Source organism: Poecilia reticulata, chromosome 9, assembly GCF_904066995.2.
Source record: "Poecilia reticulata chromosome 9, P_reticulata-male-v2, whole genome shotgun sequence".
Lineage (NCBI taxonomy): Eukaryota > Metazoa > Chordata > Actinopteri > Cyprinodontiformes > Poeciliidae > Poecilia > Poecilia reticulata.
Window position 1 is genome coordinate 25,139,049 of NC_088838.1, and position 27,087 is coordinate 25,166,135.

General features: G+C 37.1%; 3 protein-coding genes across 6 annotated transcripts; all 3 read right to left on the reverse strand.

The window, feature by feature from the left end:
• Positions 1 to 539: 539 nt before the first annotated feature.
• Positions 540 to 6,351, reverse strand: prnpb (prion protein b). The gene is made up of 2 exons (XM_008418179.3): positions 6,199 to 6,351; positions 540 to 4,360 (listed from the first exon to the last, which is right to left on the reverse strand). Exon 2 carries the CDS (start codon positions 4,351 to 4,353, stop codon positions 3,286 to 3,288), a length of 1,068 nt encoding a protein of 355 aa, XP_008416401.2. The 5' UTR covers positions 4,354 to 4,360; positions 6,199 to 6,351; the 3' UTR covers positions 540 to 3,285.
• Positions 6,352 to 7,795: 1,444 nt separating this feature from the next.
• sprn2 (shadow of prion protein 2) lies at positions 7,796 to 12,395 on the reverse strand. Of its 3 annotated transcripts, none has more exons than XM_081610775.1 (3): positions 12,296 to 12,395; positions 10,423 to 10,634; positions 7,796 to 10,347 (listed from the first exon to the last, which is right to left on the reverse strand). In XM_081610775.1, the coding sequence occupies exons 2-3, from the start codon at positions 10,625 to 10,627 to the stop codon at positions 9,263 to 9,265; spliced, it is 1,290 nt and encodes a 429-aa protein (XP_081466901.1). In that variant the 5' UTR covers positions 10,628 to 10,634; positions 12,296 to 12,395; the 3' UTR covers positions 7,796 to 9,262. The 3 variants fall into 3 exon arrangements, with proteins under 3 accessions (XP_081466901.1, XP_081466900.1, XP_008416394.2); XM_081610774.1 differs by adding an exon at positions 11,986 to 12,054 and having other exon boundaries at positions 7,796 to 10,634; positions 12,296 to 12,344; XM_008418172.3 differs by having other exon boundaries at positions 7,796 to 10,634.
• Positions 12,396 to 13,447: 1,052 nt separating this feature from the next.
• Positions 13,448 to 26,787, reverse strand: letm2 (leucine zipper-EF-hand containing transmembrane protein 2). Of its 2 annotated transcripts, XM_008418170.3 has the most exons (11): positions 26,529 to 26,787; positions 25,666 to 25,734; positions 23,560 to 24,082; positions 21,809 to 21,952; positions 20,927 to 21,070; positions 19,729 to 19,932; positions 18,598 to 18,717; positions 18,408 to 18,527; positions 17,069 to 17,167; positions 16,304 to 16,372; positions 13,448 to 15,560 (listed from the first exon to the last, which is right to left on the reverse strand). In XM_008418170.3, exons 2-11 carry the CDS (start codon positions 25,710 to 25,712, stop codon positions 15,504 to 15,506), a joined length of 1,527 nt encoding a protein of 508 aa, XP_008416392.1. In that variant the 5' UTR covers positions 25,713 to 25,734; positions 26,529 to 26,787; the 3' UTR covers positions 13,448 to 15,503. The 2 variants fall into 2 exon arrangements, with proteins under 2 accessions (XP_008416392.1, XP_008416393.1); XM_008418171.3 differs by lacking the exon at positions 17,069 to 17,167.
• Between the last annotated feature and the right edge of the window lie 300 nt (positions 26,788 to 27,087).

Here is a 27,087-nt window from a genome sequence, read left to right on the forward strand (position 1 = left end):
AGACTGTCATGACACTGTCATAAACATGTCATGAACATGAACAAGCCTTCATGAATTTTTATGACTGTTGTCATAAAGCGTCATTCGGTAAATGATGACACTTTTAATACAAAGTTGACATTATTCAAAATGTCTTTGTTATGACAACTTGACATTAACCAAAAAATAATTACTGTTTTACCTTTACTAACATAAAGTTACCTAATTTTTAAAGTGCAATCAGTAATACTTTTATAACAAATTTATACCAGTAATGATTTATTGGTTAATGACAAGTTGTCATAATAGACATTTTGAATGTCAACTTGGTATTAAATGTCATAATTTACCGAATGACGCTTTATGACAGCAGTCAAATATTCATGAAGGCTTATTCATGTTCATGACAGGTGTCATGTCAGTCCCCCCCCCCCCGATCCCCCCCGCCCCCTCAAATAAAGTGTTACCAACTTGATTCACCTTTATACATTTAATTTATATTTATTTACAAATAGAAAATCAAAGACAAATTGTCAGCATGCAGATAATAAATCAGGGAATCACTAAAAGTTAAGTTTATTAGACAAGACAAACAACAGCAGGACATTTATCAGCGTAGAAAGAAAATGTTTACATTAAATGTTCCTGTATGACAGCGCCCTCACGATATGTGTTGTGTATGATACACTAGGTCAAATAAAATAATATTCAAGCAGATAACTGGAGATAGGACATGGCAACGTTTATTCAGGAACAGGAACTTCATCTTGTTCTTTACAGGTCCAGCTCTTGTAACCGCAACAGCGCCACCAATGGCGATTTGTTATATTGCTTTTATCTTCACATTTACAACCAAACAGCCTCCAACACATAGGAGCATAATCATACCAAAAGTGTGTAAATCTTTAATATAGAGGTTCATTTTTTTCTGTGTCTGGAACACCACAATATGGACTGATGTGTTAAAAAAAAGTCTGAATTTACCTCTTTTGAAGCTAAATCATGGCTTTATCTGTGTTGTTTTTATCATAGCATTGACAACAAATACATTTACCAACCGTTTAAAATGAGCAGACATAAAATGTTTACATTTCTGACACTTTGCACAAAACAAACACATTAGGTCATTAATGAAGACACATTCACATTCAAAACAGTGAGCTGAGGGTACATTCTTATATTAAAGTTTCATTGGATTTTGTTTTTTCCAACAAGTTCTGTAAAAAAACAGAAAACTAACCAATATGAATGTGTATTTCCTGTTACTGAATAAACTGTAACAGGAAATACAGTTTCCTATTACAGGAAACTGTATTAATCAGTTCAGTTTCAGAACTGATTAAAAAAACACAAAAATATTGAGACTTAAATGAAAAAGCCCAATAAACCACCAAACACAGGTTAATGTTGCCATGTTGGACACTACAAGATATAAACTGGTGATAATCAGAAAAGTATTAAAATTAATTCTCCTTGATAAAGACATTTCTGTCATGATCTGGAGGAAAACCTGATATAAAAAGCCCTGAAAGTCAGAGGCAGACGCAGCTACGTTTAAAAACACTCAAAATACTAAACTGAAATGGTGATTTTTGCCCTGTATCAGTTTAGATTAACAAAAATAAAAAACAAAGTACAAATTGTTTTTATTATACAAAGAGAAAGGCAACATGGGTATATTACTGGTGCAAGACATTTGTAACAATTTCAGCCTTGGTCCCAAAATGAAGCAACTTTTGTATAAATAATAAATGAGATTTACAGAAAATGGTTAAAACCAAATTAAAAAGTTGTTAAAGAATATATTGTTTAAAAAGCTGTTTTATATTTGAATTCTTCTTTGAGCCATAATTCACTATGGCTTTTTCTCTTAAAACTAAAACTTCCCACAATTACTTCATAATCATCTTCATCTTTTATAGCCAGCAGCAGGTTCCCACGTTGGGAAGATTCAGAAAACTCTAACCCACAGGTATCCAAAGTGTGGCTCAGGGGCCAATTATGGTCCTGGACTGATTGTGTTTGGTCCATAAATTCATGTCAAGAACGATACAAATTTGTCCGTTGGTTAAATATAGCAAGCTTTTTCCCAGAGTGACGCTTTAATCAAACTCTAGTTTGACTAGGAAGTCGGTTTGTTTGAGTTGGTGTGAACGAGCTATCAAACTCTAAGGTGGAAGAAAAAAATCCAACTCTGGTCCGCCTACAAACCTCGGCCTTGGTTCAGTTGATGTGAACTCTAGCGCGTTTCACATGCATATGTGAACACCAAGCAGACTGGAGACGGCTCCAAAAACAGGAAGTAAATTACAGCGCAGGGCATTCTGGGTAAATACAATCTAAACAAATGCACAACTGTAGCACTCGTGGGAGAAATAGCTAGTGGACTTTTACAAAAGACAAAAGAGAAACCCTATAACTGCTCAAATTTGACTCCATTTTGTTTTCGTTTTGTAAAGAAGGAAGTTGCACTCATGTCTCCTTCAGAGGTTTTTCATGTTGTCTCCTTCAGTGGTTCTTGGTGCAGCACCACCACAGACGAGGCGGCAACAAACGGTTTAATTTCTTTGACACATGCAACAAATGAAAGTGTAACAAATGTTGCAAATTTGGTCACCAATCGAACCGAGTCTCCTGGACATAATGTGTGAAAACACTCTTATTCACAAGAAAGACAGGTCTGGCAGTTTGGTCAGGAAACTCTGGGCAGTCATAGCAAGGAAACAAAAGGATCATCAGTCATCAAGTTCTGAGTGACATTCTGCAGAGCGACTACATGAGCAGATAGCCTGAGTAATTAATCAGCTAATATCACCTAGTTAGGCTTGTTACTCCATAAAGACACAGCAGAAAGATTATTACTATATATAAGAAGTACCAATAAATATCTATAGATTGGTAACATTATCATACCATTTGAATCTCATGGTGTTTTTTGCCTTGTCGGTTAAAAAGTGACGAAAGCCTGTATCACTGCAAAAGCACAACATTTTACCAAGTATTTTGTATGGTTTCTAGTGCAAATATAAAACTTTTGAAATAAGACTACGTTTACTTACGGGTAACTCTTCAGCAAGACACAGGAGCTGGCTTTAAGTCAATATTCCTTAATACAGATTTTAAAAGAAGGACTAGTTCAACTAGCAGATAAACATGGTAACACATTTTTTCCCATACTAAACAAAAATACTTGGTAAGGCTGTTTTTGCAATGTAAAAGAAGCTTTTATCTTCTTCCATGTCTTAATATTTCTCCAGGTAGAGAGGAGGATGGCAAAATCTCAACTGATTAACCCTGCAAACGGTGTCAGTGCAGGAACATTATCATGTTGCTATTAATTATGATCAATGTTGTAGCAAAGGCTGCAGATAAAACCCCCGGCAGGCCCAGCGTCAGCGCCTGAGCTCCTCCATTCTGTCTCACTAAGTATTGATCAGACTTAACCATGTAACGCTCCAAGCACTTCCTGACCTTCAGCTGCTCGATCAGTGCCGGATAGCCAATCTCTACTATGCTGACTGTATCGTCGTCTTCAGCACTGCTGGATTCCTGTGGCGATGGACTTGAAGATGTGGTGGCATTTGTCGTGTTGTTGGTTAAAGGGTTGGACGCCCCATTTGAGGTCCTGCTGGTTGGTTTACTTGGTGGCTTTTGACTCTCTGCAGACAGGTCAATTCTCTTCATGCAGTCATCCATGAAGTTGTCGTAGCTTCCTGAGGGAGTTTTGAAGCTATAGTCTCTGCTGTAGTCGTTGGTGTCAGTTGATCGGGTACCATATTTCCTGTACATGTAGTGGTTGTAGTAGTACTCTTGTTGGGCGTTGCGAAAATGAAAATCTGGCCGGGGGAACCTTCCCAGTCCATAACCCAGGGCCATCCCCGCCACAGCCCCCCCACCTGCTGCTATCATTGCTGAGCGACCAAACCCTCTGGATTTACTGTTAGGTAATAAACCCATTCCCTGGACTGACTGGGAAAATGGAGAGCCACCCCTGGAGCCATACCCTCCGTAGCCAAAGCTGCCACCATAGCGAGGGCTTAAAATTTTGTTATTTGGGTTGGCATTGATGTATCCACCTGGGTACCCTTTGTTGCTATATGGTGACCCCATCCCTGGGTACGGGTTGTAGTAGCCTCCACCCTGCTGCCTGGGGTAACCACCTGGGTATCCTCCCTGGTTGCTTTGTTTGGGATGTCCACCCTGAGGATTGGAGCCCTGATTGCTTTTGTGCCACGTGTTGCTGTTAGTGGCACTTCGGCTGGGTGTGGACCCCTTTCTTCCACCAAGGCTCTTCCCAAAGCTTCCACCTCTTTTGGCCAATAGGAAAGGAAAGTGAAACAAAAGAAGGCACAGTAGAGAAGATTTGAGCTGCATCTTCACACTATAGAAAAGGAAATGCAAGCAAATACGTGAAAAGATTATTTGGATGGTATTAAAAGCGCATCACATGCTGTTTATCTTAAAGATGCACAGAGAAAGGAGTTGGGGATCCGAATCAGTATACTTTCTGACTGAATGTAGTGATCTTTTTTATTTTAATCAAATCTGAGGCTTTATATTTAAAAAAAAGGTAATAAAGTGGGGTTTTCTGTGACAAACAGGCTAACCTTACATTTTCAGCTGATCAATATCTGGGTGCAGAGGCTGCTTATAAGCCACTAATGGCTCAACACGAACATAAAATGAGCAGCCTGCTGATCTAATGAAGCTGATGTTTTCCCCTCTCCTACTCCATCATTCTACTGCCTTTGTCTGACTGCCGGGCTTTAAAATCCATTAGCCAGTGCAGGAAACCCAAATGGGAAGTCAGAAAAATCAAGACATAAAAAGCAAGCATGTATTATTTTTAGTGTTCTCATTATAAGAAACATTATAATCCATCTATCCATTTGTATACACTTTCAACCCATGCAGGGTTGAAAGGGAGTTGGTGCAGTCAATGGACAAAAGTGCAGACTCACTAATACAATATGTAAATATTGTATTGTAATTGTAGATTTTTCCTCTGACTGACAATGTGTTTTTATTGCATTCTTTAGCAGGATAATTATCGAGAGTATCACCACCCTGACCTCAATAATGCAGAAAACCTGCAGCATGAGCTGAAAGGGCCTCAGATACCAAGTACTCTGAGATTATGCAAAGAGGAAAAATAAAAAATCTCTTTCGCTTTATTCTCCAACCTTCTCCGAGAGAAGACTGACTGCAGTCTCACTGTAAAAAGAGGAGGGCACAAAGCATTAACAGCACAAATAATAGTAATGGGTATAGTTTCTTCTTAACTTTTTTGCCACGACAGATTAAATTTACCCAAATTAAATGTTAAAATCTGAATTTATCAATTTTTTACAATGCGTGACAATAAGGATGGTGAAATGACTCTGCTGTTATTTACCTGGTATTTAATTACTTTAATATTAGCTTAATTTTACATCCTCATTGATCAATAAAGCATTATGCTATATGAAATCTGATACATAGTTGAGACATCTGCCCCTGGCACGGCATTTTCATTGTTTGCTTTTAAAGAGTTTTAATTACATTTTATTTAAAAATGCCATGTTGGTAATTATCTACAACCTTCCACTGAAAAAGCTTTTCTGCCTATTTTATTCAGAACCAAGCTTGTTGTTTGTGATATTGTGATTTGTGCATATGTATTCTGTATCCTGTGCTTTGTAAAGAAAGGAAGAAAGACCTGGTGTGGAAAAATTTTTTTTATTTCTTAATATAATTCAAAGTACAAATTTCCACTCTGTGACTGCAAAACGGCAAAAATATTTAATTTCTGTGTAATTTTTCCATCTTAAAAAGCAAAAGTTTAAAAAAAAACCTGTTATTTTGTTTTTCATACTGTTTTTAATAAGAAAATTAATTTACCAAAACATACTCTGACGCAGCTACAGGTCCAGTAAGGTCGTTTTGCATCGTCTACAGCAAGCCAAAGGGTAATTTCTTATTAAATTATACACGGATATCAAATAAAGCTTCTTCTGACATGAACGTTTCCACTGCTTTTATAATGACTCGTCTATTTTCCATTAAGATGGCGCATACTGACCCAGCATTTAATTCACAAACGAATAAGTCAGCAGCAGTTTATCAGTGAAGTCCATGTCGGCGTATTTACCCACAAAGAGGTCTGTTTGGGGAAAAAAAGTGCGACTTATTTCCTAGAAGTAACCCAGAAGGGTGCGGCTAGTTTAGCCGAAACCTTACCTTGAATGTCCGCACCTCGGTTTCCCTCTTCTCGCCTTATTTTCCGCTTAGAAAGCCTCCCGCTCACCGGTCACCTCTGAACGTTGAGTCGGTCTGAAGAGACGTTTGCCGCTGACGTAACGCCTCGCGCACCAAAGATATAGGTCGCCTGGATACAAGATGTGGGGCGGGGCTTAACCTTATTTGTTTTCCATCATCCGGAGCCATGAAATGATGACGGGTTGTTTGGCAGGCCGCTTTAACGTAAATAAATTATGTTTTACCGCCCTTACATTCTTATATCTTAAATTGGTTTAAGTTTAGATATAACTAATTTAAGCAGCTGTTTACCTCACATATGCTTTGGGATGGCTGTGTTTAATAGGTTTGTTAATGGATTTTATCAATGTTTTCTGGCACAAATGGCCTTTTGAAAACATTAATGATCTTAATATGAACTAGAGGGCGGAACTGGTGCTATAAAATCTGTGACGTTTTTACTAGACAGAATACTAAATCAGGATATGAGAGATGTCATTCTGACTAATTGGAATGTTAATTTAAGACATGTATACAAAATTCTAATTTTAGTCTAATTCAAGGTTTTCAGTTTTGTTTAGTCGTTATTGGCTTTTAAGATAGGCTGTCTATTTAATTTTCACAAGTCAAAAGTAAATATTGCCTATCTAAAAATACATTTAAGATATCTTGAAATATGGGTGTTATTCAATATATCTTTAATGAGAATAATGACATAAAGTCAGCTGAGTTTAATGATTGGTTTTGCGTTGCATGGCTTTGTGAGGGTTGTGGTTGGACTAACTTATTTTTTTGTTTCAGTCTCTCCATCAACTGCAGACCTGTGGAATATATGAGCAGCTCCTGTTGTAATAATTAAGGATTAGATGCCATATTTATCCACTGATTTTCAGACCTTCAGTTTCCATACATAATGTTCTTTACTCCTCTGCCACCTGGTGGTCTTCAGTCCACACTGCCCTTCCCTTAACTATAAATGAGGAGAAAAATAACAAATCATTGTGTTGTTTAGTACATTTGTCTAAGATAAGTATTTTCTCTACAAAAACAGCCAGAGTAAATGATAAAATAGCCCTTTCATGCAAAAGTGATCTGCAGTCTAACTCTTCTTGGCGCAGACAGACACTTTCAGTGCATAAACTTCATGTGTCCTGCTTCTGGCAGAAATGTGGTTTTGTAATTATGACATTAAAATCATAAAGAGAGTGGAAGGAGATCCAGAGGATGCATTTCTCCCAGAGGATCAGTGAATTAATGGATCATTACAGGATGATTACTGACAAAGTAAACAATATGAACACTGCATTTTTACAATTACATGTATCTCAAAATATTCTGTAAAATATTAAAACAAGGGTAAAAATAACAACAAAAAGACAATACAGTATTTTCAAAGAAGTTTCTGTACATCATTAACAACAGACAGAAAATCTAAGATAAACAAATTTGTTTATGTTACTCTGTTTATTTCAAGTTTATAAAAAGTAATGCATGTTTCAGAGAGGAAAAAACTATGCAGATTACACAGCACTACAAATAAAACATACTTAGAACCGAGTTAAAGACAACAAACACAGAATGTTTTGGAATGTAGATTTATTTGAAAAAGTAACAATAACTGTTAACTTGTGAACCAAAATGCAAAAAGTTTAAATTTATCCAGAAAAACACCCTAAGCCTGCATTGTAATAAGATATTTGACGTGTGTGTGCGCATGCGCTTGTGTGTAAGAGGTCAGATATAAAATATGATAAACATGAACAAATATAATCAGTAACAGGCGTTTGCATTCAACTTCTGAATATCACTCAACTTTGCAGTGATTAAAGGTGTACTTAGATTTATAAAATGGTAAAAATGCAACACTAATTGTTACTGTTCTAAGGCGATTCAACATAAATCTTAACATTTACTATTTTCTGCTGTGATCTTGCCTGGTATAGTGACATTTCTGCTTATATAATTTTATTTCTGTAACCACAGTTCAGCCTGTTTGCACCATAGCAGTCAGAGTACGGTCAGCAGCACAGTGCAAACTAATCCCATAACGCTTTCAGTGATCATATTGTTTGAAAGTAAATGTTATTTTTTAAGTTGTTTGGCTCATGAACCATAGACATGAATGACCGGCCCCTCCTTCCTTCGTGTGCGAGGAGAGGCCGGTTATTTATGGCAGTTCCCAGTTTGCTCTGCCCCAGCAAAAATGCTTCTGTGCTCAGAATGAGCCAGTTGCTACCATTTTTGGAATTGGGAGGATTTCTGTTTGGACAAGACAGCAACAATTAATAAAATTCTTGTTTGGCACTTCTGAACGGATGTTCAGCGTCATAAGAGTGGGAAGTGAAGTTTTCCCAGGCTGCAGCCCTCCTTGTGACGGCTGGAGGAGTTACTAACTTAGAACATTTACACAACGCACTGGAATAATGCTGTAATTTTTTATTGGGGGAGATGCAAACAATAATGTTAGCTCTATTGGAGAAGGGGAGGAAATCAAAAACACAGCTAAAAGAAATCTTTAGCTAACATGTTAGCGGTGGCATTATTGAAGAAAGGGAATACTAACATCTAGCTAACATGTTTTTAGCCATGTCTCTGTTGTAGATGGGGAAGAAATAAAAAAACAGCTAAAACAAATATTTACCTAACTAGTTAGCGACGGCTCTGATACACAAGAGAAGAAACATAAAAACATCTAAAACAAATCTTTAGCTAATGTGTTTTCAGTGCTGACTGTTGTAGAGTGTTAGCCATGCACTGCAGTTGGCGGCTACAGGAAGGAAAATAGCCTTCAGCTTCTAAAGCCCTCGATAAAATTTGTCATTTATGATCTGCTTTGTGTTAGGATTGGTGTTGCTGAGGAGCAGTAGAGATTATTAGCCATAATTAAAGTTCATTGTCATGAGCAAGAGAAATAAACCATGAAGCCAGAAGGTAGAAGTCATGCTAGAATGCAATGTACAGACCATTAATAAAAAATAAAAATGAGCTTGTTTGCAAACTTGCATAATCTTAATTTTTGTACTTCACCTTCTACCCAGTGAAGGTCTTAATTGTGCAGCATTAACATCATAGTTGTGCTCATGAGTACAAAAAGTAGCCCTTGCTGCAGGTTTTGTATCCCACTGTGAGGTGAAGACTGTTCATTTTTCTTCAAGTGTTTTTCAGAGTAAACGACGTAAAGCTCCGTACATCTTTTCACCTTCATCTGGTTGATCAACGCTGGGTAGCCAATTTCCACAATACTGACTGTGTCATCATTCTCCTCGTTGTTCTGGAGAGTCTGTGAAACCTTCACATTTGTAACATCAGACTTATTGAGAGGGTTGTTGGTTGAATTGGCGATAGAGGAGACGTTCCCCGCTGCAGTGATGTTGCTTCTTGAGGTTGTAGTTGTGTTAGTTGAAGAGGTTGTTGTTGATGTTGTTGTTGTTGTTGTTATGGTGGTGGTGGTGGTCAGTGGTTTGGTTTGCGACCTCTGGTTCTCTTCTGGCAGAAGGTCCGTCCTCTTCATGCAGGAGGTCATGAACCTGTCAAAGGTCTCAGGTGTCTGATTGAACTTGTAGTCCCTGCTGTAGTCGTCCCTGTCAGAGGATTTCATACCGTATCGCTTGTACATGTAGTAGTTGTAGTAATACTCCTGGTGGGGGTTGTGGAAGTGGAAATTGGGATGGGGGAACTTCCCTAGTCCGTAGCCCAGGGCCATTCCTGCCATCGCCCCTCCAGCCGCCGCCATTGCCGCACTGCGTCCGAACCCTTTGGATTGATCAGACGGAGCAAATCCCATTTTCTGAACCGAGTGAGAGAAGGGAGAACCACCCCCACCTCCGTAGCCACCAAATCCAAAGCTGCCGCCGTAGTGAGGGCTCAGGATCCTGTTGTTTGGGTTGTGGTTGATGTAGCTACCTGGATAGTTTCCATAACCTCCTCCATACCCTGGAGCTGGGAAATGGCCGGCAGGATACTGTGGGTACTGAGGGTAGCTTCCATGGTAAGGAGAACCTCCATGTTGGTATGGATACTGAGGATAACCTCTGGCTGGATACCCAGGGTAGCTACCTGGGTTGGAATAGCCTCCATGTTGGTTTGGGTACTGAGGATAGCCTCCATGTTGGTTTGGGTACTGAGGATAGCCTCCATGTTGGTTTGGGTACTGAGGATAGCGTCCGGCTGGATATTGAGGTTGACTACCTGGGTACTGAGGATAGCCTCCTTCTGGTTGCTTAGGGTAACTTCCTTTATTTGAAGTGGGGTTTTTGGCCTTTTCCAGGATTGAATGTTTAGTTTTGGCATCCAGATTAGTTTTTATCTTTGTCGTCTTCTTAAAAGGCTTTAACAGTTTGATTTTGCCTGCCACTGAGAGATGAATGTGAGCTAAGAGAACGGACAGGCACAGGAAGGCTAAAAACTTCATCTTTACTCTGCAAATGGTACAAGAAAAGAAATTAAATATACTATTGTCTCCCCAATTAAAACCAACCAAACTTTTTGTGCTGTGGGCCAAAATCATCAGCTCTAAAAAAAAAAATTTAGTTACCAAACCTGTTTTAATGTTTCTGTACCTACTCAAACATAAAATAAGCATGGCCTATTTTAATTAACCAAATAATCTGATTAGTTTTGTAGAAATGGGATTATAGATCCAAAACTTAAAATGTTTTTAAACATTTTGCTTGTTAATAAAGGCATCCAGTTTGCTTATTATTTTGGACTCAGTTGAAGAAAACTGAAAAATATCTTGTCATTTCTCAGCAATATAAACTGGATTTAGGTCAGTCTTCACTTAGAAACATTTAGAGTTCATCAATAAAAAGATTTAAATGTAACAAGATGGACGTTAGAGTATAAGTCTATGAGTAAATGTGGTCTTAGTTACCATGACAACGGAAGGAAAATGGAAAGCTTCAAAAGAAAATCACTTTGTTTTGCATCTAACAGATTTGTAGGATTTTTATTTAAAAGTCGTAGCTTTGTACTAATTTATTCTTGAATTGTGGTTGGGGGCCACAAAAAAAAAATCAGTCGTGGGCCAGAAATGGCCCCCGCACCCCTCTTTGAACACCCTTATGTAAACTTTCTCACATCTTTCTAACCCAATATTCTCATCAAGGACCAGGGTTTCCCCCAGAAAACTTGCTAAGCTCGGTGCTCAGGCGCTAGGGCAGTCAGTCATCCAGCCGCCCGCCATGTTTTTGAGGTGAAACATGTTTATAGTTGACAGGAAATTTTAAAATATTACTTGATAGTTAAGTGTTTTGGAAGACTGCAAGGTTAATACCTAAACACCAACTATAAAATAATAACAAAAAAGGCAATCATGAAAATTTTTTTAATAAATAAACAATGCTGGGGCGGACACAAGTAAAGCCTGGTGGCCCGCCAGGCTTATGATACACTGAGGGAAACCCTGAAGGACTGTCACCTGCCATTATCATTAAATTACCTTGGTGAAATGTTTGTTTCTTGTATTTTTTCTGCTGTTTAATTTTTAAAACTTGAATTTAACTTCCCTGTTTATTCGGCAAATTATCTTCTTTATTATTCAATTAAAGTTTAACTGAGTAAAAAGGCTTATGCACCTCTCTGGAGGTCACTCAGCTTTCTCTGAGCTCTTACACATTCTTCAATCCTTGTACAAATAAACATTTCTTCTTTATCAAACTTTATTATATTTTGAGGACTGATTGAAATGATGCGTTTGGTTAAAAATAGTTGGAAATAAATGAAAGGCATGCTCAGATTAAAGCCTCCACATGCTTCAGCTTGACCCACCTGTCACCACCGTGAAGCTGTCAGGCTGAAAATAGCTTCAGACCCACAACAGGCAGCAACTCTTCACTCCTGTTTGCAGTTTGTTGTTTTAAAAGCTCAAAACATTGAAGCACTTTAAACAACTAAGATAAATGTAAAACCCTGAAAAGATCTCTACATTATCTGATTACACAAATACTGTTTTGTTGTTGTAGTAAACTAAAATGAGAATTATCCACCTCAGTTAGCTTTGTCCTGTTGAAAAGTTTACCCTGATTATATCTTGTTTCTGTCAGTAATATCTATAAAAACAAGAGATAAATATACTGACCTGAGCTCTCAGCACGGCCACAAACAGAACAGTTTCCCGTCCGTCCGCTGCTCTCCTTAAGTTTCAGCCCCTCCTGCTTCTGATGTGACCCAGTGTGAATAAATTAAGAGGCAGAAATCCGTCTTCCATGCAGATTCTTTGCAAAGATTTGTCTTTTTGTTCGTCTCTGAGAACATGAAGTCATCTACAGTCCGGATTAAAACTTTAATCTGATGTTTCATCATAAAACAAACTTTAGGGTGATTCCATCCAAAGGCAAGGAGAAGAAATACTCTGAGCGTCTTTATAAACCATCTAAAAACAATCTAAACATTAATACCTGCAGGTGGTTTAATAAATGCTGCCCTCTGCTGGTCATGAAATAAAATAAAATAAAAATCCAGTTCATCCTCGGTTCCGCTGAATCAGTAGTTCACAAAGTTTTCATCCACAATATAAATAAAAACGGACCGGTAAATGTATGTATATATAAATATATATATATAACAATTAAATAAAAAGGTTTTTATCAGTAACGTAAATCTGTAAATTCAAAATGTGAAACCCCTAAACTGCGTAGTTTCATTTCACATTTCAAGGTTTTATTTCTGCTATACTTACAGCTAATTACAACAGAAACCTTTCCTGTTCTGAAAAATTATAAATATTACATAAAACCAATTTCTGCTGTAAAAACGCTGCGTTATGCTTCACAATAACAGCCAATAAATAATGTAAATCCTCCACAAGGAAGGCGAGGAACAAAAGTTTACTGGCAAAGAATGCTGGTTCCTAGCAAACTAATGGAAAGTTGAGTGGAAGGAAAACAGGTGGAAATTCATGACCAAGCTTTGAGTGCAGCAGACACCATTATGAATGTTGACATTTCTGTAATAAAATTCATTTTTTCAGAAACCTGAATGTGAGAAAAAATAAGGAAAATTAGTTGCAAATTTTATACTTTTATTTTTGGTATTTTAATTTTCATAAATTAAACAGCAACATGAGTCATTTGTTTTATCTACAGTAAAATAATTTTTTTAGATGCGTTTATTCCGATTCTTTTCATTTATTTGTTTTTACATTAACCATTGAGTGAACGAAAACAAAAATAAAAAATAATTAGATGGTGAGAAGCTCCAATAAAGTTGAGTAAATGAATGAAGCAAAGCGTTTTAAAGGGTTGTATCATTTCTTTAATTTCATCGATTCTGTTTCGTCGTCGTTTTGGGAGAGTGTTGTCAGATAATCTGGACCACAGTTTAATTTCCGAGCCAACAGTTTCCAGACGGATGACGGCATGATGCAGAAAACAGAAATAAAACAAACCAACGAGGAGAAAAAGGCATCGAGAATGAGAAACGCTGCAGGTTTGGTTCAGCATCAAACCTGGTCGAGTTGCTGCTTTAGCTTCGTTTTCTCTCTACATCGTTAAACAACCTGGAGCTGCTCTTCTCATAATCCCACCTGAGTGGGAGATCCAGAGATTAAGTCACTGTTCAGGGGGAAATGTTGGGTTTTAAATCTGGCAGCAGAGCGCACACACAGCAAAGCAGCTATGTATGTTAATGCTTTCATCATGTTTTACAAAGTTTAAAACCAACAAAAAAATTTTTTTCATCAATATCAAAACCAATTAAAACAGCAGGCATTCATATGGATTATCTAGGGCTGGGCGATCAGTAAGGTTTTTTTTTCCACTAATGGGTTTCCATAGTTCAGTGATGTCAGTGGCCCAAGGCGGCCATCTTGTTTCACAACTTCTATTTGATTTCTGTTCAAATGTACGACAAAATATTAGGGCTAGGATTATTATAAATTATGAGAATAAAGTAATTTTATAAGAACTCTAACATGAAAAATTAAAAATTAAAATGAGGAATGTTGAGTTTCTTGTGAAGTTTTACTTTAAGTTTTATAATCTTTTAAACTTCAGCATCAGATTATCATCAGTTCAAACAACTAAAAAAATAAACAATGTGATCACATCAGATCTTAAAAACATTTCTATTTAAGAGTTTTTCTGGTAAAAATGCGTCTTTATTTTGCTAATATTCTGACTTTATTCTCATAATTAAATATTCCTGTAGCCAGGGCCTAAAGTGTCAGTGTGCAACTCAGAATGGCTGATAGAAGTAAAAGACACTTAAAAATATTTTCTGCAATTTCTTCTATATAAGGGGAAAAAACAACAAAAAAATAGGATTACGATTAGAAGTGGTCGAAAGAAAGAAAACATAAGATTGTATTTAAAAGCCCTACAGTCACCGTGCGACCAAACAGCTTTAAGCCTTCGGCACAAAAACGGTTTAAATTTCTAGAATAAACAGAACAGACCGATTTTTACGCATTAATTTCAGGATTTGTGCAGGACAATGATGGGCGTCAAAATGAAAATAAAAAAATATTAATGACTGAAGCAGGGAAAATAAACCTGTACACAATAAATTTAGCTCTTACTGCCATAATAAAACTCTATTCCCTCCAGCACAGATATATGAACAACATCTAGAATATTCTCTTTTTACGTCTAGGACAGGTCGTCATTCTAGTGTTCAAAACACAAAACATACAACAAATATGCAAAAAATATATTTATATTTATATATTTATCTGCACGTGTTTGTACAGATTGTCCTTTCAGTGGTTTACGAATAAAGACTGAAACCAAACAGTCAAATATCCAGGAGTGAAACTCCAAGTCTTCATTTGCTGATTCACACAAACTATGTTTCCCCCCAATACAGAAACATCTGATTCCTGACATTCTGGGTGTAATTTAATAATTAATATAATCTTCATTTTGGACGATAAGAACAGAAAACTGAATGTGGGTTCAGCAAAGTTTCTCTGGGGAGATTTTAAAACCATCAGCAAATAAAACCGACCTGATAGGAGACAAAGTGCTGGGCTTTGCATAGCAAACTGTACAGAGCTGCTGCTTCTGTGGTGCAGGAGGAAAATATACACAATATTTACAAATTTACACACAGAGGAGGAAGGGAAACGGGATTTCAGAGCTAAAGAACGACAGAGACGGGTTTGAACGGCTCGCCCAGATATGAGGTCAACGACGGCGTTAGCAGGGGTCAAAAGGGCAAACACGGCGGCGAAGCAACAATCAGGGTCCAGACTGTCCCGGATCAAGAGCCAAACTGTCCCGGATCGGGAGCCAGACAGGTCCAGACATGGACGCTGGGTCCTCCAGCTTCATCCCAGCTGCTCCTCTTCACACGCCGTTGGCGCTCATCTTGTTCTTCTGGGACACTTCTGTCGCCGCTTTAGCCTGAAAAAATAAAGTTATTCAATAAAGTTTCAGACTTTCAGCCTCAGGTCTGTCAGTTTGTTTCTGTTTGAGGCCGATTTCCACAATCAATTAACAACATACAAAAATATGTATGTACATTGAAAAGGAGTGAGTTAGAATTATTAATCCCACAATGGATTAATAGCTAATTAATTAATACACAGTAAAATAAACTGCATCTAAAGGAGACATGATGGCGATATAAAACATATTCATTACATTTATGGCACCAATTCATTCTGAGACAATCAGATTTTAGTCTGGTCATTTCTGCCCACTTTAAGCTCCTCTCTGAATACAACCATACATCTTTGAAAAGCATTAGTAGAGCCTCCTGCACAAGCAACAAGAATGCCACAAGTGGTTTCTGAGTGAAAAGTCAACAAAACATTTGTCTTCTTCAGCACATACAGCGTTAAAACCAGCTGACCAAACATGCTGGAGCTCAGCTTTAGGTGCTAGGTAACGGGCTGAGATTTGCTGGGGTTGCTAGGTAACAGTGCAGTGCCTGCTGATTTGTAGTTGCATTCTAGACGTTTTTGAAATGGTTAATTTTCCAGACACCAAAAAAAAAAAAAAAAAAACATCAACTTGTTGCCAAAAACCAGCTGTGTGTTTTTAGAAGCAGCTGAAACCCAAATGTAAATATAAAAACATGAAAAAACATGCGAGTTTTGCATAATTGCTCCCTTTAAAATAAAGATATGCAACACTGGTCTGACCTGAAGAACCTCAGCAGGAGTTAACGTTTTGTCCAGAACCACGGGGGCTTTGTCCCGCAGCTCCTCCACCTGCAGCAAAATGTAAAGACGACGTCAACAAGGTCAAATTATTTCTATCAAATTCTTCTTCTTATGCAGGTCTGTACATTTTTATTTTTTATTTAATGGAGTTTTAAATCTGTGTTTGGTGTTTTTATGTTCCATGAACATAAATCTGAGGCCGACTTTGTGAAAATCACATCATAAATAAATCATCACAAAACAGGTTAAACAAATTTCCTTTTAGTTACCAGTGAAGGAAACAGACACTAAAATGTCATATTGTAACAGTTTTGAAGATTTAATTTAACTTACAGAAACTTAAAAGAAGTTTTAGAAAAAAATTGGGGAAAACTTTTTATTAATACTTGTCATGGCAACAAGTTAAAACTTGCTGTGTGAAAGACGGTTAAATAGTCATTAAGGCGTTTAAAATATATCAGACTCAAATCAAATTTATAAGCTTAGAGTTTTCTTTTTCTGGCTTACAAATTAAAATGAGATTTATCTAATAATTTGTTCCTTCATTAAAGTTAAATGGCCCATTTTTGGCTAAATGTTGAATTATTTTGAGGAATCTGGAAATAAATTCGGCTCAAAACAGAAAGATTTAATCAAGCGTTTTAATCAAACCGACCCCAGCTAGAAATTCAAAATCCTGCTTGTGGCCTAAACTCAACCGTCTCAGATTAAATTATAATTTTAGAATTTTTAAGAGCTGCTGACCGGTCTGTCTTTGATGACGACGGCTGGGTCTGCCAGTCGCTCCGACTCGGTAGCGGCCGGGTTTGTTGCTGGGTTTTCTGCAGGAGAAGACGCAGCTTTCTGCAAAACAAAAATAAAAAAATCTGATGAGGCCAAAACATCTCAGAGAAACTGCTGTTTCATTTTTATCGCTCAGAAATTTCTGTCGTTTTAAAGTTTGAATTTTAGCACCACAAACAAGATTTAAATCTTTCTTTCTAGCAGCTTGACAGTAAATTTAAAAGGAAATTATTCAACAATCAGCGACGTCATGTCTTATTTTTATGTCGAACAGAAAAGAAGATAAAATGTTCTGAAACCTGCAAAACTCCAATACAATTAGTACTGAAACGATTAATCACGACGAATCAATTACTGCAATAGTCAGACTAATTCAGTAAACTGATTAATCAACTGGAGTATACAGACAAAAAAAGGAAATTTGAAGTAAGGACACCATTTTCAAAGCAGTAATTGAACCAAAACTCTACAGAAAAAATAAATGTTGTGTTTAAGATTAAACAAAAATGCAAATAAATTTCATCCAGAAATTCTCAAAAATTTGAGCTTCATTTGGTTCAAATTGTGTAAAAATAATTTTTTTTCTGTTCAGTAATGAAAAGTGGATCACTGGATTGATGTTAAACAAAAACAGGCTGAACTTTTCATATGTTGATGTTAAAAGTATTTTTTTTTTGCTGCAGATTCTTCCTTTGCTACAAATGATCAAATGTTCACTAAAATAATGCAATGCTATTGTATATCAGGTAAAATATTTATTTTTTATATGTAAAAACGGAAATTTGTTTATTTGCATCGTTTTTAATATTAGATTTTAAAAAAAGGCTTAACTAAAAATCTGCAGAATGCGGATTTCTATCAGATTAAAACCCTTTAAATATCAAATCTCCGCCTGGATATTTTTGCCTATTTTAATTGTATAAAGTTCTTTAAATGTCCCGTGAGTAAAAAATGTTTCCCCATGTCTCCATAACAACTGGAACTTTCAGTATCTACCAGTTATTTATGATTTACCGTCTATTAAAAGAGGGTTTCATCAGATTAAAACGAAGGAAAACACGCCTCCTGGAGCAGCAGGAATGAGATTACCGTAATAACTGGATGTTGGCTGAAAAGTACAACGTCTTCGCTTTCAGAAACCGCAAAGTATCGCAGAGTTACGGTAACGCAAAGTTGGCTTGTAAAAATGTGTGGCGATTAGTTACAGCTCTGGAATTAATCTGGATTAATAATCAGAATGAACTCCCTCTAATCTGGAAGCAAAGCGCTCTCTGCGGCGGTGCAGTGGTTTTGGTCTCACCTCTAGCTTGGGAACCGGCGGGATGACGGGCGGCTTTGGCTGGAGGTCGGTCAGGTACATGGCTCTGGAGAGCAGCAGCAGCGACGGAGGAACGTTCTCCTTCAGGTGGAGGTCGAGCCACTGAGCGACGGAAAACATTCGTCAGAAACACGGAACCGTTTCTCGGATTACGACATGCGAGCGCTGCTACCTGCTGCAGCTGCTGGCGGAGCTGATCGCTGGTCAGACCCAGAGAACGCATGCCACGACTGCGACACGCCGCCTGCAGCTCCGACACGCTCATGGCCGCCACGCCCTCCGCCGAGATCATCTGAGAACAAGATCAAACCGGAGTCATCTTTTCTTCATTACAAAAGATTTTCACACAATTTTAACTGATTTTCAGTCTTGAAAGGTTTGTAAAATGTTTAGAAACAGTTTGAATCCCTATAGCTGCAAAATCCCTGTAGTTGTCAATTCTGTTTTTATTTTCATTCAACTTCACATAAAGAGTGTCGAACTGTCTAAAATATGCAAAACATTAAACATGGCAGAACCTTTCCCAGGGTTTAAACATTTTCACACAAACCAAATGCATAAATACAATTAATCTGTAAACAAACTTTCCATTTGAAAAATTATTGATAATCAGAAAGGGAATTATTCTATTCATTTTAATTTATCATAATTAATTTATTATTGTGACAGATACTAATGTATTGTGATCATATTCTACATTGGACTTCAGGTACAAAGTCAACTAAAGTATAAAAGTTTAATGTTTTGAATGTCATACCTTATACAAACTGACTGGTCTGAGAACAAAACACCAATTTCACAAAACAATAATAAATTGTTTAATATATGAAACATAAGATGATCTATAAGTCATGGAGACATCAGGAATCCCAGATATTCAAAATTCAAATGAGCTTCCTGCTCAAATTAAACACAAGATGCAAAGAAAGTCACACAGAAAATCCCCAAAAAGATAAAATCTCACCATGTTTTCTGGCATTTAGCAAATATAAATAATTTTGTTAACTGTATCTGACCTGAAACAATAAAAGTTTAATCTGATTTAACTTCAGACAGTCAGAAAAAAAGTTGGTATCTTTATAAGATGTATGAAAATATCTGGTTTCAAATTACGGTTTCCAAATTTCAGCTTTTAATCAAATGTTGGATTGCACTTTATTCCAAACCTGTGTACCTTGAATATCAGTACTTTCCAAACCCTGAAATCACTTAAATGAAATTCAAGGATTTTCCAGGATTTCCAGCCTGACCCTGCTGTCCTGCTCTGAGGGAAACTAAATAATCCTGAGGTGTTTCATCTCACCTCGTCGTCCGACTTGATGGCTCTCAGTTTCATCATCAGCTGGAAGCGCAGCAGGTTGTTGGTGCCGATGGGCTGCAGCTCCAGCAGCTTGCACAGAGCCACCAGCTGGGGGCGCTCCAGGTGCTCCAGGGTCAGCTCGTCTTCAAACAACTTTGAGAAACGGACGATCTCCTTGGTGGATGGCTGCTCGCCCGTTCCCCGAACCTAAGACAGGAAATTTAATATTTCAGCTACAAACACACAAAAATACCTCTTCAGTTCATGAAGAGGAGTAAAAATATCAGGTTATATAGTTTAGATATAAAAATGTCAAACTAAATAAGTTATGTCATTTATTTAGGGGTGTTCAAAGTGCGGCAAGGGGGCCATTTGTAGACCTAGGATTGACAATTTTGTGGCCCCACAACTGGAGTTCAAGAACACTACAAATTTTTTTTTACGGAATTTTTTATTTTTAATCATTACAGATGTAATTTTATCACAATGGAAAATGATACTTTCAGCAAAATATTCATCTTTTTAAAGTCAAACTGTTATAAGTAGAGCTAAATTTAACCAGGAATCCAAATTTGATGGAACGAAATCAACTTTTATTTAATTTATAAAACTTTTTTAAAATGAAAGTGTTTTGAATTTGCTTTATTTTAACATAGCAAAAAAGCAAGATCCTTTTTAAGTTTTGGATTGAATAACATCCCTTTCCAATAATAAAAAAAGCTACTTTATTTGTTGAGTTTCATTTATTTATTTATTTTAAATTCTTGGCCGACATGATAAAGTTTATGCAACCTGATGTTACCTCAGCTGGACTGATCCTGCTGGTGGCATTAAATGTCATGTGGAATAAATATTGAATAAATACACGAACAGCTTGACATAAGCTCTGTATTGTATGAGCTTTGGGCTTGCCATATTTCCACAAGATGCCCTCCAGAACCCATAAACTTCTCCTGTAGGGATTAGAAACCAGCAGGTAGATCCTAAACATGTTGTAACTCTTCATCATCTTGCATTGCGTTGGTATGGAGTGCTTTTAGAGCTTAGCAATAAAAAGACACAACATTTCTCTTGTTAACAAGGCAGGATGAAACTTTAGGAGGAATATATCCATTAGAATCCTAAATCAACTATACTGTAGATCCAATTCTTATGACGTAATAGTTTATTATAAAAGTTTAAAAATGTTGCCGTGTTTCACCTTCTGAACGTATTTGGAGAATCTCTGGGTCTCCTCCTCGATCTGGGCTTTAGCTTTGTTCCTTCGGGCCATTTCAGCGATGGTTTCCTGGAGGAACTTGGCCAGCTCCAGCTTCGCAGCCAAACCCTTTTTCTGCTTCTCCTCCTGCAAAAACAAAAACATTTACTACATTAAAAACAAAAAAACAAACTCCAGTGAGTTATTTTTAATTAATTTAACAGTGTAGCTGATACTGTGTACAGCGCTACATACATGACAATGTTGTTATTCTTTAAATAAAGCTTTTTTTGTTTTGTTTTTTTATAGTGTGAAAAAAAACTGTTGCAACTTAATGTTTTATTCAGTGAAACTAAATGCTTTCACACACTACAGCCAGACATTTGGTTTCATAAACCAACATCCTGCAAAATGCTTTAACATTTTACATCTTATTACATTTTAACAAACTGAAAAAGTTACTTTGTTGGAATTTAATGTTAAAGACCAACAGAGTTGATAAATGTTTTTTAATAAAAGACAGGCGAGTATTCAACCCCTCAAAACGACAACATTGTTGTTTAACTGATCTGCCTCTTTTCCAGTTAAAACTAAAAATAAAACATATTAATAGTGTTGCTATTGCTTAATCTTTTTCTGCTGCAGGTGAAGAGGTTTAGTAAATATAAGCTGCATTAAATGTTTTTAAAAAGCTGGAAAACAAAATAAAATATACTAAGTATTTTTCTTTAAATGAAACTTGCATAAAAGCCCCTGCAGTCAGGATGAACATTTCACCCACACGTCTAAAATGTTTTCCGTCAAACTTGGACGACTGATAAGTTACATAATCACAACAAGCCGTGGAAAGGTCGCCGAGGTCAAAGGGCGTACAGAAACACGAACCTTTTTAGACTCCGTCTCAAACGTTGACGGCAGCATTTCTGGAAACAGCTTGAGGAAGACAGGAAGCAGGAACTCCATAAAAGGAACGATGATGAACACCATGAAGGGAACGAGGCGGAAAAGGTCGGCGCAGGTCCTCATCAGCTGCAAACACAAACAAGACGACGACGTCACAAAGCGACGCATCTGACCCGCAGCTCTGCTGATGGCAGCTCAGCAGCGTGTCTGCATGCACGACCCACAACACGGGGCTTCCCTCTTACAAAATAAATCAAATTTAGATTTACCAGGGTTTACCCCAGTGTATTGTAAGCCTGGCAGGCCACCAGGCTTTATTTGTGCCTCCACCAGGCTTAGCATTGCTTATTTTTATTTACATTTTTTTTTATGTTTGCATTTTTTAAGGCTTTATACTTGGTGTTCAGGTATTAATCTTCCAATCTTTTAATAACACATAATTATCAAGCGATATTTTAAAATTTCCTGTCGACTTCAAACATTTTTTAACTCAAAAACACGAGCTGCTGGATGAAAGACTGCCCTGGCATCCAACCACCAGGCTTAACAAGTTCTCTGTGGGAAAACCTTTTTACTGCGATGAAAATCTGAACGATAAAGAGACGCTATCAAGAGTCGATCTGTTTTTTGTTTTTTTTTTACTACAGATTTTTGCATCTGAACTTATATATATATATATATATTTACATTTTAGCATCATTTTGCAAATTATACAAGTAACCCTGTCGCAAAAAGCAATTAATTAATAAATGCATCAGAAATTTAAATGAGCTCGATTATTTCCATTCTTAATATTTTCTGACGGGCAATTTTGTAAGGCTGAAATTATCAATTGATTATTATTAACTAATCAATCAATTAATTGTTAACTGGAGTATACAGACTAAAAAAAAAGGCAATTTGCTGAAACAGTATATTCAAACTGTAAAGGAAATAAACACTTTCTGCATTTAATATGAGCATTTGTAACGTTTATTTATATTCATCTTGTTCAATGCTATTGAATTTTAGGTAACAAATGTTTATTTTTTTCCATTTTAAAAAAGAAACTGATTTGTTTATTTGCATCTTCAATGTAGTCCTAGTATTAGATAAAAAAGGCTTAAGTGATTAAATGAAAAATCTGTAAAATGTGCCAATTTTTTTAAATCAAATTAATAATCAGAATATTTGATAGATTAATCAATTACCAAAATAATCGTTACTTGAAGTGTTACAATTTTGGGAAAAGATCATTTTAATTCTAGCCGACCAAATTTATCTTAATCAGATTATTAATTTTGCAAGTGCAGCAAGAAATGAACACATTTCTGAAAAGACTGAAATAAAGTTGCTTTTTAAGAACATTTTCTGTCTTTTGTTGTTTCTATTTTAGAAAAGATTATTTTAAAATCTTTATTTCTGATCTGAATCGCCCAGATCAAATTAAAGGCTGCTCTCTAAAATTAAAGTGGAAATCTATTCAAACCGCTACCAAAAATGCCTAAAACAATCACAATAAGTCTTTAAAATTCTCCTAAATTATGTTAGAAACGACAGATGGACATTTGCAGATTTTAAAAATACAGAAAAAGAAATGTATTTTTAAGATTTTCTTTTGAAAATGTTTGTTTTTGGGGAGAAACTAGTGATTTTATTGAAGATGTTGGTTTGAGTAAATGAAGCTGATCAGCTGATATGCAGAGATTGAAATCAGATCAATGATCGATAGTAAAGTGGATGTATCAACTCACCCTCCGCCTCTCCCTGCGCGTCAGCACCTGTCCGTGCAGCAGACTCCACACCGTCCGCCCAGCAATCTTCGTGTCGATTCCCAGTAGCCTGAAGCCGTTGTAGTAATGCTTCAACTCGTCAACAATCCTCTGATACAGAGACTTTTTCACCATCGCCCTCTCCTGGGCTGGAGGAACAGCTGCCGCAGCAGCGGGCGTTGGAGCCGACGGCGGCTGAGAGTCCGTTACCATGGCAGCAGCAGCAGAGTCCTTTTTCTCCCCGTCCTGAGTAGCTGCTGGAGATGCTTTGGTGTCGTCTTGCTTCACATCCTGGAGCCAAACGGCGGAGCTGTGCAGGGCACGGGCGAGCAGGACGGAGCCGTCGCCGCGGCTGAGGGAGTGGGCGCGGGCGCAGTGATGGTGGCCATAGTGGGAGTGTCTGGGAGGAAACGAAGACAAGGCGTGGCGGGGGACGTCTACGCGCAGGTACGCTCTGGAGGACAGAGAGGAGCAGCTGTGCCTCTTGGACAACAAATACGACCCTCTGAGGAGGAAAGAACATGAGTCAATGATCAATTATCTAAAGGTCAATCTATAAGCTTATTCAATTGAGCAAATTTCATCAACAATGTACCCGATACTTGTACTCAAGTAAGAGTAGAACTACTTCAGCACATTTTTACTAAAGTAAAAAGTAGCCATCAAAGAATTTATAGTAAAAAGTACCGAGTAACTGATCAAATGATCAATCATTTATTATTTAAACAGTACATCATCAGCAATTTTACTAAAGAGTATAAATACTTCAGAATAAAATTACTCAAGTAAAAATAAAAAGCACAGCAGAGTAAAAATACTCCTAAAAGTAGTTTTGTTTCCCCAAAAAAGTTACTCAAGTAAAATTGAGTAAATGTAACTAGTTACTATCCAACTCTGTCCATGTACAAACATTATCTTATAACTTTTACTCTACATGAGTGAAAATGGAGCAGGAAGAAGAAAAACCTTGTGGAAACCTGCTTTCTTATAAAATATATTTTTCATACATGCATGCATAAAGTAATAATTCTCATTGTTTGTTCCAGCAAATAAAGAGAGAAACACAATCATGTAAAAGGAAATTATCGATTATTATAGATGATAACATATAATTATAATATAATGCCTTATTACAGCTTGATGCAGTGAAACATAAAACCATGTATTTATTTAAAAATGTCTCTTAATTTTGTGTGAACTCAGAAACTTGGTCTGGGCTAATCATTAACTTTCTGTCTGAACGTCGAGTATCTCTGAGCCTCGATGTTCCTCGACTTTCTCTGCAGCATTAATGATTTGCCAAGAAGGACAAATGAGCCACTCGTCTTGGTGCACAACAGAAAAACCATCTGGCAGTCAGGACTAGACAAACTCGGGCAGCAGAAGCAGCAGGACATGAAGCAGATTTAGACAAACATAAGAACTGACAACTGAAGCCATCTTTCTAGGTAAAGAAATCTTGTTTTTAGAGGAAACAGCTAAGCAGAGCAGGTTCCAGTGCCTATAAATAAATATTAAAAATTTTAAAAAGTTTTGGTGAATCATCTCTCCACATGTTGAGCCGCTCCTCTTCACCTCTTTCTAGGAAACACTTATTCTGTCTCGGAAGTGACTTATGGTTTCAACAGTGAAAAAATGCCTTTGTTCACCTCAACTATGCCTCTACGTTTAATTATAATTCCAACCTGAACAGTCAGATACTTTCAAAAGAGACACATTCATGCTTTCTGAGAAAATATATCTGATCAAACAACAATGACGACTTGGTAAGTTAAAGTTTTAAGACTTTAGATTTTATTATGGATATACTTTTTCAGACCATATCTGACATTAAAATATAAACCTCAAGGCTTAAGAACTGGATAAAGATTAACCAAAAACTGCACTCGCTTTTTAAATATTACAAATGAGAATCTCTTCTGCATGAAAGTGAATGCTTTTCTGCAGAACCCACACTTCGCTGTGTTGACTCCATACAGACTACTCCCAGTTGTTTGTCACCGTTTACCCTGGTGATGAGTTATAGACCCCAATCTCTCCACTGCGTCGGTCACAGTTTACAAAGGGAAGTCTTAGTAGTCTGTTTACCTTGATCTGGTGACTGCCAGGAGCACCTGGTGACTAAAGACTGCCATTGCAGAGTCAGATCACGCTGTTCTGTCGAGGTTCACATGGAGACAGAGAGCATGCAGGGGTCAGGTTACAGTTTATGCATCATCTGAGAATTCAGCTCCACAAGAAAACAGTAGTAATCTCCAATCCATCACTTTGACAGTTTGGTAATACAACTAATTCCAAAAATAAGTTTGACAAACGCATGACTAAAAACAAAACGATTAAAGGTTTACTTATCATTACATAACAGATGTCTATCTCATTATTAAATACCCATCTGACACATGCATCTTATAGTATGTATTCAATGTAAAAAAAAAAAAAAAGTAAATACAAACAATAGAAGTGCAAATTTCCAGAGCTTTGTTTATTTGCTATAAAAAGTGAAACTTTTGACATGACGCTCCGTGGAAAGTCTCTGCAACATTTTGGGAATTTTCCACTGACGTTCCTACATACTTTTCAGCGCGATTTAAAAAGTAAAACCTGTCAGCAAACAAAGAAGGATGATACAGAATCACGCCAGAATTCACTAAACTAGCCGGTTTTGTGCCGTAAAAAACACACCGGTTCATCATGGGAAGCGCTTTAAAACCATTTGCTGTCGCGAACTAGTAAAATAACCGTCAAAAATATCGTAGATTACAATTTAAATATGAGGAAAATGATATAAAACCATTTTTAATATGCTAACTTATACATATGTTGTGCCGTTTATCATGGCTGCCAGGGGTGTTGTGCCGAAAAGTGCACCCCAGATTGACGTGCACCTCCTTAGCTTAGCATTAGCAGACCGTTGCTACAGCTATTTGTCAGCTGAAATGGAGTCCACTAACCTCCAGCGTCAGCGATCAAGCTATGGCTACCGCTGCTGACGGGGCGTCGTAAGGCTTCTCGGTGAGACGTGGACGATATTATCCATTCAAAACAGACTGGAGATGTGAACGGAATTCGTGAAAGAAACGTCTGGTATAGTGATAAACCCATTTACAGTGGGTTTATGCTTTAAATCGTCCGCGTGAGCGTCGAGTTTCTGCTTCAGAGCATTGTGAGCAGCAGCCTCCCCAGGCGGCTGCACATAACGATCACGTTGAGCATGCGCAAATGTTTGTGGTGGTGAGCTAACAAGGAACGTCTATTTAAAAAAAGAGTACTTACTCCCTGAGGCTTTTTTTTTTTTTTTACTAAAACGTGCAAACTGTATCCACATAAACTGAAGGATGTCTGATATTTAATCACTAATTCAGATGTGATATGTAAAGATAGCAATTCTGAGCATATGTCCTTAATAGATAGTACTGAAGACACTGAGATTTCCAAAAATCTGAATGTTGACTGAACCCTAATTAGGATTAATGTAGATGTTTCACTCTTGGGGATTTTAATGCAAAGAGA

What these genes read in the sequence shown, in the direction of transcription:
- prnpb (XM_008418179.3), bottom strand. Translation starts at nt 4,353, where the DNA reads ATGCAGCTCAAATCTTCTCTACTGTGCCTTCTTTTGTTTCACTTTCCT.
- sprn2 (XM_008418172.3), bottom strand. Translation starts at nt 10,627, where the DNA reads ATGAAGTTTTTAGCCTTCCTGTGCCTGTCCGTTCTCTTAGCTCACATT.
- letm2 (XM_008418170.3), bottom strand. Translation starts at nt 25,712, where the DNA reads ATGGCAGTCTTTAGTCACCAGGTGCTCCTGGCAGTCACCAGATCAAG. An exon ending in CGCGCAGGGAGAGGCGGAGG is followed by an intron (nt 21,953 to 23,559) that starts GTGAGTTGATAC and finishes TTGTGTTTGCAG; the next exon opens with CTGATGAGGACCTGCGCCGA. An exon ending in TCGTCATCAAAGACAGACCG is followed by an intron (nt 16,373 to 17,068) that starts GTCAGCAGCTCT and finishes ATTTTGCTGCAG; the next exon opens with GTGGAGGAGCTGCGGGACAA.